General features: G+C 45.2%; 1 protein-coding gene across 2 annotated transcripts; it reads left to right on the forward strand.

Annotated features, from left to right (window-relative positions):
• Positions 1-5: 5 nt before the first annotated feature.
• On the forward strand, positions 6-8,471 carry ERP29 (endoplasmic reticulum protein 29). Of its 2 annotated transcripts, XM_032240014.1 has the most exons (3): positions 34-347; positions 5,588-5,726; positions 7,633-8,471. In XM_032240014.1, the coding sequence occupies exons 1-3, from the start codon at positions 204-206 to the stop codon at positions 8,133-8,135; spliced, it is 786 nt and encodes a 261-aa protein (XP_032095905.1). In that variant the 5' UTR covers positions 34-203; the 3' UTR covers positions 8,136-8,471. The 2 variants fall into 2 exon arrangements, with proteins under 2 accessions (XP_032095915.1, XP_032095905.1); XM_032240024.1 differs by lacking the exon at positions 5,588-5,726 and having other exon boundaries at positions 6-347.
• The last annotated feature ends 2,269 nt before the right edge of the window (positions 8,472-10,740 follow it).

Genomic DNA, 10,740 nt, shown 5'->3' on the forward strand with positions numbered 1-10,740 from the left:
AGCTTCGCCGAGTACGCGTGCGCGGCAGTTTTCCCCGCCCCTCACGAGGCCCCACCTTCTCACCCTATAACGACGGGAGCCTCCAGGGGTGTCCGCGTGAGCGCGCGCGAGCCCGCTCAACCCCCCCCCCGGTCACGTGACCGCTGACTCGGGGCGTTCTTCACTACAGCTTACCTACCTCCCCCCTCGTGGAACCCGGCGATATGGCTGCCGCCCTACGCCGCGCAGCGTCTCTCTCCCCGCTGCTTCCCCTTCTCCTGGGCTTCCTGCTCCTTTCCGCTCCGCATGGCGGCAGCGGCCTGCACACCAAGGGCGCCCTTCCCCTGGATACAGTCACTTTCTACAAGGTAAAGGGGGCGGAGGACATCGTGCGCCGGTGCCGCCTGGGCGCCCGGAAGAGCGCGCGCCCGTGGGGAGACGCTGGACACCTGGAGCTGGCGAGAGGTGGTCTGTAGCGACGGTCCCGGGGCCTCCCGGCGTCCTATAGGCCTAGGGAACTCTGAGCGGGGGGAATATTATGACTACCGGGCATGCACGTTCCAGGGCCCCGGCGCATCCGTGCTTTTGTAGCATTTATACTTGCGTCCTCCCTTGCAAAGATGTAGCCGAAGGAACTGGGTGCCCCTTCCCTTCTCCTACGGGGAGAGGGCGGTGCCTGGAGAGATCCATTCCTCGAGTCCCTAGTGGGAGAACCGGAGGGCCGTGCGAGGTCGACGCCACCCTGCTCCTGGCTGTGGTAAGGGGGAGGGATTGGCAGGGAGAAATGCCGGCGCGTTAGCCTGCTTGTTCGCGCCCCTCTTCTCCAGGGGTGGATTGCAGCCTGCTTTGCAATATGCAAACAATGATCAGATATGCCTCTCCTTGAATAGTGCAAGCGTGAAGGGTAAGCTTCAGTTTAGTCACCCTGTAAGGCAGGGGTCCCCAACTCCCAGGCCCATCGGTGCCCTGTTAGGAACGGGGCTGCAAGCAGGTGGTGAGCTGCGGGCGAGCGAGCATTACAGCCTGAGCTCCGCCTCCTGGCACATCAGCTGCAGCTCACAGGAGCTAGATTAGATTCTCATAGGAGCACGACCTTTATCGTAAACTGCTCATGTGAGGGATCCAGGTTGCGCGCTTCTTAAGAGAATCTAATGCCTGATGATCTGAGGTGGAACAGTTTTATGTTGAAACCACCCAACCTCCCCCACCCCCTTGGAAAAGTTGTCTTCCATGAAAGCAATACTTGGTGCCAAAAAGTGTGGGGACCGCTGCTGTAGGAAACATCTTGGGTTTGGCAACAAAATGAATAAAACTGTGAAGGCATGGAAGAATTTGCCACTACCTCCGCCCCTCCCCCCTTCCATTTTTGCAGAATTAGGGATCCTGGCCTGGGTAAATGGATGGTTGGAAATGTTGGAGGCTGAATGCAACACCACAGTCCCAGTCCCTTCCTCTTGCACCTGCCTTCACCCGCTAACAGCTTTTAACTTCCTCTGTAGGAGATGGGCAAGCTTGGTATTGCGAGAGAGCCAGTCGTTTCATTTTAAGGTCTTATACTCATTGTGGGGAAGTGAAACCACGAAGTAGTTGTCTCAGTGGTTGAAGTCTTCCTATTTTCAAAAGTGTTCCCTGTCTTGGACTTGGCACTTGTAGCTCATTCAAGGCAAAGTTTCAAAAATTAAAAAGTGTAGACCGGGTGCAGTGGCTCATGCCTGTAATCCCAGCACTTTGGGAGGCCAAGGCGGGTGGATCACCTGGGGTTTGGAGTTTGAGACCAGCCTGGCCAACGTGGTGAAACCCTGTCTCTACTAAAAGTACAAAAATTAGCTGGGCATGGTGGCAGGCACCTGTAATCCTAGCTACTTGGGAGGCTGAGGCAGGAGAATTGCTTGAACCTGGGAGGCGGAGGTTGCAGTGAGCCGAGATTACGCCATTGCACTCCAGCCAGGGTGGCAAGAGTGAAACTCTGTCTCAAAAAAAAAAAAAGTAATAATAAAGTGTAGATATGGTTGGTTGGTTTCAGGCACACTCAGACACACCCCACAGCACCCAATGCTTTGGGGGCCTTTATTGACAAAGTGACACCCCTACACCACCCTGCTCCATGGGAATCAGGTAATATCACAGAAAGTGTGACTCAAAGGGAAACTTTTCATCATAAAGTTAATAGTGTTTCCTATCACCACCCTAGTCTAGGTCAACATTACAATAGCCTCTTCTCTGGTCTCCCTGCGTCCACTCTTGAGTCTCCACACAGTCCTACAACCTGACTCCTGGCTTCTCTCTTATCTCCCAACCATTATCCTCCTCTGTCTTTTGAATCTTCCTTGCTCTTCACTGCCTTAGGATGTGTTGCACCAGTTTTTCCTTGTGACTTGAATATTTTCTGCCCAATCTTTGAAAGGCTAGTTATGTCTCATCATTTAGGCTTAGGTTAAATGTTTCCTCCTTCCTTATCTTCCCCCCAGTCTAAAGTACCAGTCACATTACCCTGTTTTATTTCTCCGTACAGCACTCATCAATGATTTTTTTAAAAATCTTTCTCTCACACTGGAATATTATGTGCTTGTTAAGAAGTTCCTTGTCTCTTTTGTTCCTGATCATCTGCACTGCATAGATTACCTGTCTCATAGAAGGTGCACAATAACTTAATTTATTGCATGAATGAACAAATATTTTCTCCCGTCTCGTCTCGTTTCAAATCTTCTATCACCATTGAACCAAAGAGAAATGTGCTAGTGTTTTGTCTGGCAGCCTTGTTCCATGCTTTGCCTTTCAGTGATTTCCAGTATCTTTACTTGATGTTTCTTGCCCTTCACCATCACTAGAATGTTAGCTCTCTGAGCTAAGAGATCCCGTTTTGTTCCCTGCTGTGCTCACTTAGTATGGTGCCTGGCACATGATAGGCCCTTAGTAACTTTTTACTCAATGAACGAATGGATGAATGATGAACTTATCCATATTTTAAAGAAGTGAGTTGCCTGATTATAGGTAATGGTAGAGCTGATTCCTACCAGCCCACTGGACACCAAGGGCTGGTAGGAAGTAGATGAGGAAAATAGATTTCTAGAGCTATCACTAAAAGATAACAGACTAAGATAACAAGAGAAAATTCTTGATGCAAATGTTTGCCATTCAAAACCATTCTGCCTTACCCTGTAACTAAGTAAAAGGTGGAGATCTCTCAATTCTATTTTAATGTTAGACCACTGTATGATTATTAATATTATTCCTTAATACAAGTGCAGGCTCCTTGAAGGTAGGTATCCTATGTTGTGCTTTTTAAATATTCTCCCCTTCCCTTACATGTAGCGTCTGCTACCAAAACCTGCCAGAGTATTGTTCATTCATCAATTATTTTCAGAGCATCTGCCACATGCCAGGCACTGTTGGGCACTAGGGATACAGCAGAAAACAGGCAGACAAGGTCCTTATTCTCAAAAATGGATATTCGAGCAGAGAGGATGGAAAACAAGCAAATAATTGCATAGATGAGTAATGCACTGAAGAAAATACAGCAGGGTAATGATACCAGAGTATGATGGAAATGAAATCAAATTAGATGGTCTGATTGGAGGAGTCCCCAGTAGCAGGGGACGTTTGAACTGAGCCTTGAATGATAAAGAGATAACCATGAAAAGAACTGGGGAAAGGACATTCCAGCCAGCAGAGAGCAAATGAAAAAGCTCTGAGTGGGAGTAAGTTTCATGTGCTGAACTGAAATAAGGCCAGTTGGGCCTGAGGGATGTGATCTCATTTGTATTTTAAGTCTTTCCTGCTTTTAGGCCCCCAGAGCTCAGGCTTTTTGGCATTTAAAGATGACCTGTTCTGGTGTCTTCTCCCTCCTTTAATATTTAAGATTTAAAAAAATTAAAATTTAATATTTAAAAAGTGTTAAATATTTTTAAAAACCAAGAGGACATCAGTATACAGTAAAGGACAAAGACTAACAAAAACATTGTATCTTTGCCTTCAGCTGGAATTATGTCAGCTTGACATAATTTTTTTGTTTGTTTGTTTTATAGAGAGAGAGAGAGAGTGAGCGATGGGGTCTCTCTGTTACCCAGGTTGAATTACAGTGCAATCATAGTTCACTATACTCCTAGGCTCAAGTGATCCTTCCACCTCAGCCTCCTGAGTAACTTAGCTGGGACTACAGGTGTGTGCCACCATGCCTGGCTAATTTTTTTTTTTAAAGCCAGCTATGTTGCCCAGGCTGGTCTTGAACTTCTGGCCTCAAGTGATCCTCCCACTTTAGCCCCACAAAATGTTGAGATTATAGGTGTGAGCCACCATGCTCAGCCTAGAAGTGATTATTTACAGTGATTTCCTGTGATGAAAAAACTTGATGATAGGGATCACTTGGATTAGGAAAACAAAAAGTTGATGGGAGTGAGGAAGGCAGTGTTACCCTAAAGGTGGCTTGTTAGATAATACTTGTACATTGAGAGAAACTATCAAAAGAAGTCCTTGGCTTCCTCAGTAAGTTAAATGTAGACTTAGCATATGACCTCCACAGTTCCACTTGTAGTTATATACCCAAAAGAGTGGAATACAGGTGTTCAAACAAATGTGTTGTATGAATGTGCATGGCAGCACTATTGACAGTATCCAAAAGGTGGAAACAACCCAAACATTCAGCTGATGAGTGAATAAACAAAATGTGGTTTATCCATACAGTGTAATATTTATTTGGCCATAAAAGTAATAATGATCCAATACGTGGTACAACATGGACAAACCTTGAAAACATGCTAAGTGAAAAAAAGCCAGACACAAAAGGCCACATATTGTACATTTCCATCAGAATAGACAAATCTATAGAGACAGAAAATAGATTAGTAGTTGCTGGGGCTGGAAGGAGGAGGACTGGGGAGTGACTGTTTAATAGCTATGGGGTTTCCTTTTGGAGTGATGAAAATGTTCCGGCACTAGATAGTAGTGATGGTTGCACATTCTTAATGCACTGAATGTACACCTTTAAATGGCTACAGTGGCAAATATTATGTGAATTTTACTATAATTAAAAGTCCTGGCCCTAACAGTTTAAAACCCAGAGGTCTAGCCAGAGGGAAGTGGTCTAGGGAGAGGACATTGTCTTAAACCTGGCCTCTCACCAACTTACCTGCCCTGAAATTGTTGAGTTCAAACCCTGGCCTATCTTGCCAAAGCATCCTCCATAATGCCACTCCTTTGTAGGTGGCTTTGTTTATTTTTATCAAATTTCTTCTTCAGGGTTTGCTGAGAAAGGCATCCTGGGATGATGAGCATAACAGGGGCTTGATATAGTGTGCAAAGAGTCTCCTTCACTTAACAAAGGACTGCTGCAGGTGAAGGCCTTAGTATGTCAGCAGCTTTGTTTATTCTGGACAGGGTTGTGTATATCTTTGATTAGTGTGAACAAGTACTAATGGGGTGCCCTGCACGTAGCTGGCACTCACTAAATTGTAAAATGAGTCAATGGATGTGTGAATAAATACTCGTTTTTGAGAGCTTGTCTCCCTTGTGGGCTTGTTTCCACTCTATTTCTTAAATTGGGGCCCCTTGGGAAGGGGAATTAGCCCCTAAAGTCCCTGGAACACCCACTTGCTCAGCTCTACACCCTCAGGTCATTCCCAAAAGCAAGTTCGTCTTGGTGAAGTTCGACACCCAGTACCCCTACGGTGAGAAGCAGGATGAGTTCAAGCGTCTTGCTGAAAACTCGGCTTCCAGCGATGATCTCTTGGTGGCAGAGGTGGGGATCTCAGGTATGGACAAGTACAAGACGGCTGGGGTGGGCAGAGAGGGAGGAAGCTAGGAATCGTTTCCCTACTTGGAACAGGAATACCCAGCACCTTTCCTTCTGAGCCACCTTCAAGGAGTGTAAGTAAACAGGTTCATAGCCTCTAAAGGAATCTGGCGTCCATGGTAGGCTTAGCCTGAGCAGATTCTGGGACCATGGAATCTCAGCTCAGCCGTGCAGGTGCCTGAAGGGAAGGAAACCCCTCTTCTTCACCTTCCACCCCTCTCTGACATTAAACTGTGAGAACTCTGAGCTTTCCTTGCAGGGGACACTGGGCAGACAGGGTGCTATGTCCCTTAAGAGACAGCATAGTCAGTTCTTCTGTCTTTATTTCAGCTTCTGTACCAAAACTGTTGGGTTTCGGCTTAGCTCAAATGCACTGATGCCACCACTAATCCAAGGGCACCTATCAGCCACAGTGACAGCTTTAATAGTCACCAGCATTTAGTGGTTGACAGGGTAAAGATCTGCACCCCCATTGCATTGCAAATCTTCACTTGAACTCTGCCTGAGAAGCACGATATATTATCTCTGTGTTATACTTGAGAAAAAAAACTGAAGCTCAAACTTAAAGGACTGTGGGCTATGGAGTGGCTCATCCAGAACTCCACCTAAGTGTTTAGTCCCAGGCAGGAGCTTGCTTATATCACTTCCCTCCCAGCTTGGATGCCTCCATCCTGCAGTAAGCTGGGAACTTAGTAGAAAGTCTGGTCCTTGGTAGAGATAGCTGGCACACCTCTCCAGGACAGTCAGTTTTGACTCAACTTCAGGTAACTCCTTTGGTGCTTGTATTAGAATAATAATAATAGCTAACATTTATCAGATGTTTACTGTGTGCCAGGCCACTGTGTTGGGTGTTTTACATGTGTTTCATCCTTGCAAGAGGTCTATGAAGGAAGTCTCATGTGGTACTATTACTTCCAATTTTTCAAATGAAGAAATGGATGCTTAGAGTAACTTGCTCAAGATAGTGGAACTGTTAAGTGGCAGAACTAGGTTTGGAACCCCATTACCACCAGTAGTGGTTGGTCTTAGCCGTTCCTTCTTGGCAAAGTGTAAGCAACCAGTTGTCACGGCTTCAGCCTTTGGGGCTACTTCTGCCTATTAGGAAGGATGTTGCTGATACTAACAGCAACTACCACACATTTAACCCTGCTAAGTATCATGCACATATTCCCTCATCCGGTCCTCCCAACAGCCCCCATGTAGCAGGGACTTTGTTCCTTCCCTACCACATGCTCCCTTTCTCATCCAGCTCCAACCAGACTGGCCTTTGTAATCCTGAAATCTCCCGAGCTCAGTCCTGCCTCAGAGCTTTTGCATTTGCAGTCCTTTCTGTGTGAGACACTCCTCCCAGATCTTCACATGGCTGGCTCCAGGACATTCAGGTCCCTTAGCTGATGTCACCTTCACAGGGAGGCCTTCCATGACCACTGGAAGTGGGCTTTCTTACCCATTCACTTTGTTGCATCACACTGTTTTGTTTTCCCCATGGCAGTCATCACCTATGTTCATTATTATGTCTCTTCTCTCCTTTAGAACAATATGAGCTTAATACTCTTAATCACAACTAGACCCCCAACACCTAGAACAGCATCCGACACATAGTGGGCATAGAATAACTATGCAGAAGAGTCTCCATTTTTTCAGATGAAGAACAGTTCAGAGAGTTTAAATGATTTGCCTAGTACTACATGGCTAGGAAATGGCAGAGGAGGAATTCAAACCCAGGTCTGTATGGTTGGTCTTCACTTTGAACCATTACACAGCCAAGAAAATTCTTCTTCCCCTCAGTTTAGATAGGTCCCATAGCAATTTCCTGCCCTGAATTCCTTATGGTCTTGCTCTTTGTGTCTGGTTTCTGCTCACAGATTATGGTGACAAGCTGAACATGGAGCTGAGTGAGAAATACAAGCTGGATAAAGAGAGCTACCCCGTCTTCTACCTCTTCCGGGATGGGGACTTTGAGAACCCAGTCCCATATACTGGGGCAATTAAGGTTGGAGCCATCCAGCGCTGGCTGAAGGGCCAAGGGGTATACCTAGGTATGCCTGGTTGCCTGCCAGCATACGACGGTCTAGCTGGGGAGTTCATCAGGGCCTCTGGTGTGGAGGCCCGCCAGGCCCTCTTGAAGCGGGGGCAGGATAACCTTTCAAGTGTGAAGGAGACTGAGAAGAAGTGGGCTGAGCAATACCTAAAGATCATGGGGAAGATCTTAGACCAAGGGGAGGACTTCCCAGTATCAGAGATGACACGGATCGCCAGGCTGATTGAGAAGAACAAGATGAGTGACGGGAAGAAGGAGGAGCTCCAGAAGAGTTTAAACATCCTGACTGCCTTCCAGAAGAAGGGAGCCGAGAAAGAGGAGCTGTAAAAAGGCTCTCTATGCTTTTCCATGGTTTGGTGGGGTTGGGGAGGGACAGTTAACCTGCTAGCTTTGAGTCCCTTGTGGAATATAAGGGGGTGGTGGGAAAAGTGGTACTAACCCACAGTTCTGAGCCCTGCTTCTTCCTGGACATTGATGCTGATATGACCATACTTAGGATGTCTCTCGCTGGTCTGGGGAGAGCTGGAGCACTTACTCAGGTGGCAGGTGAATTGACCCCTCAGAAGGAATTGGTGCTATAGAGAAGAGAGAGGAATACTGCCCAGGTCTTTTGACAGGTGTAATTCTGATTCAATTAAAGTTTCAGTGTTTTGGTTAAGTGGACCTGCAGCCATTCTGTTGTCTTTTCAAATTATACTTTGGTCTATGACCTGCTTTCCTCTTTGAATCTAAGCTGGTATGGCCTTTACTCTCCCAGGGTAACAAACTATCCTCATAACATTGTGGAAACTGGCATACGTTTGTTATTTTCCAGTGATATTCAGACTGACATGGATTGACTGATAATGGTAAAGTGTGTTGTCCATTTTCCAGTCCTTAAAACTTAACAGGAATACTGATGAACACTTTGAACCAACACTGAGGGACCATGGTGTAATTTTTTTCCATGCTCTGTAAGATACATATAGCAAATTCTTAGTTTTACCGAGTAACTTGGATTTTTACAGCTAAATGATACAGTCCAGTCCAATAAAAAATATTTTCCATCTAAATCACTGTCACTAAATAAATACCAACTTCTTGTGCCAACATTGAAATCACTATCTGCAATAGTGCGTTTCACGACAGCCCTACTTTCGTATTTAACCATTTGAAAATGTCATCAGACCATAGCTCCTGAAATAACTCTAATTGTACCCACACAAAGCAATTTAAGTTGAATGGTGTTGGCAAATAAGACCTTGAATTATTTTCCTCCATTTTATCCAGGTTGGTATATATTTAGTTACTGGAAACAAAAATAGAGGAAATCCATGTTTTGAATTAATTAGATGGGACAAAAAACTGTAGCTTAGGCTAACAATTCAAACCAAGTAAGTAAAAGATGTTTAAACCTAAACATCCACCTGCTAACAGCTTATGTACTCTAATATGATGAAAGAATATATTTAGTATAATTTCTATATTTTCCCTTCTCATTATTTCAGTTCTCACTGAAACTTTTGAAAGATCTTTTTGGATGCTTCTAACTGGTAAACTTGTTTTGGCTGTTCCAGTGTGTTCCATGTAAACAGGATCTCTGTTGCCCAGGCTGTAGTGCATGATCTTGGCTCACTGCAACCTCCCCCTCCCAAGGTTCAAGCGATTCTCCTGCCTCAGACTCCCAGGTAGCTGGGATTACAGGTGCCTGCCACCGTGCCTGGCTAATTATTTTGTAGTTTTTAGTAGAGACGGAGTTTCACCATCTTGGCCAGGCTGGTCTTGAACTCCTGAGCTTGTGATCCACTCGCCTCAGCCTCCCAAAGTGCTGGGATTACAGGCGTGAGCCACTGTGCCAGGCTAGTAAACAGAATCACTTCTAAAGGGCAAAGTATTCACTGTTTTATGGAAATTAGAAGAAGATGACAAATGGCAGGCAGGGAAAGGACTCCGATACTAAATGCATCCAGAGTCCCTGAATGAAGACTAATCTTGACTCTCAATTGTGAGAAGCAGGAAGATGACAATACCTCTATGGGCATGGCACTGGATGGGTTCTGGCTGGGTATCATTATTATTTACAACCCCAGGGCATCAAGTTGAAGAAACCTGAGCTATTGGGTAGAACTACATTATTTTTGTCAGAGGCCCTTTGTTATCCAGTAGTTTTAATTAAAAATGGACCCTGTTTCTAGTTTTAGAGTCTGAAGTGATTTGCACGTCACATAAAATCCAGTCTTCACTCACCCAAGTCAAATGGATTCCTTTCCTCTACCTCTTAGCATCTATTAATATTGTGGCTCAAGTGCTGCTATTCAGATTCTAAGGAAGGCTATGGACTGGCCTCACAGAATCAATCAAATATTTAAAGAGATGGGGGTCTTCCTATGTTGCCCAGGCTAGACTTGAATTCCTAGGCTCAAGTGATCCTTCTACCTCAGCTTTCTGAGTAGCTGGGGAGTACAGGTGCATGCCACTGCACCTGGTTAAGTATTTTCAGTTTTAAGGAAATTTCCTGATAACGTGAAGCAGACACTGGATCCAACATGAATTGTGTTTAAGGAACTTGCGAGTTCTCTCAAATGATGCCAAAAGTAATTTTAATTTGCAAATAGTTGTTGGTAATTGGCACCACAAAAAATGTTGGAGTTGGAACTGCATCAGGAGAGATGGCACATAAAGAACTAATCTGGGAATATGAACATGGCCAACAAAACTAAGAATGTGAGATGGTGAGGGGGATCTGGATTTTAGCTCATTTCCCCCAGTGCTTAAGAGAGGTTGAATTGTTTGCTGCAGCTAGGTAATTTCAATACTAAACAGTAGTCTTACCTGCAACAACTACTTTTTGCATTTTTAAAATAGTACAGTATCTGAGGCCTAAATTTACTGGGCTCTATGGAAGCTGGAGGTTGCAGAAAAGCTCTGTAAACTGCTGTAGGAACCCCACAAA

Source organism: Sapajus apella, unplaced genomic scaffold (assembly GCF_009761245.1).
Source record: "Sapajus apella isolate SASKATOON/1434 unplaced genomic scaffold, GSC_monkey_1.0 scaffold2, whole genome shotgun sequence".
Lineage (NCBI taxonomy): Eukaryota > Metazoa > Chordata > Mammalia > Primates > Cebidae > Sapajus > Sapajus apella.

What these genes read in the sequence shown, in the direction of transcription:
- ERP29 (XM_032240014.1), top strand. Translation starts at nt 204, where the DNA reads ATGGCTGCCGCCCTACGCCGCGCAGCGTCTCTCTCCCCGCTGCTTCCC. An exon ending in ATACAGTCACTTTCTACAAG is followed by an intron (nt 348 to 5,587) that starts GTAAAGGGGGCG and finishes CTACACCCTCAG; the next exon opens with GTCATTCCCAAAAGCAAGTT. An exon ending in GGCAGAGGTGGGGATCTCAG is followed by an intron (nt 5,727 to 7,632) that starts GTATGGACAAGT and finishes TTCTGCTCACAG; the next exon opens with ATTATGGTGACAAGCTGAAC.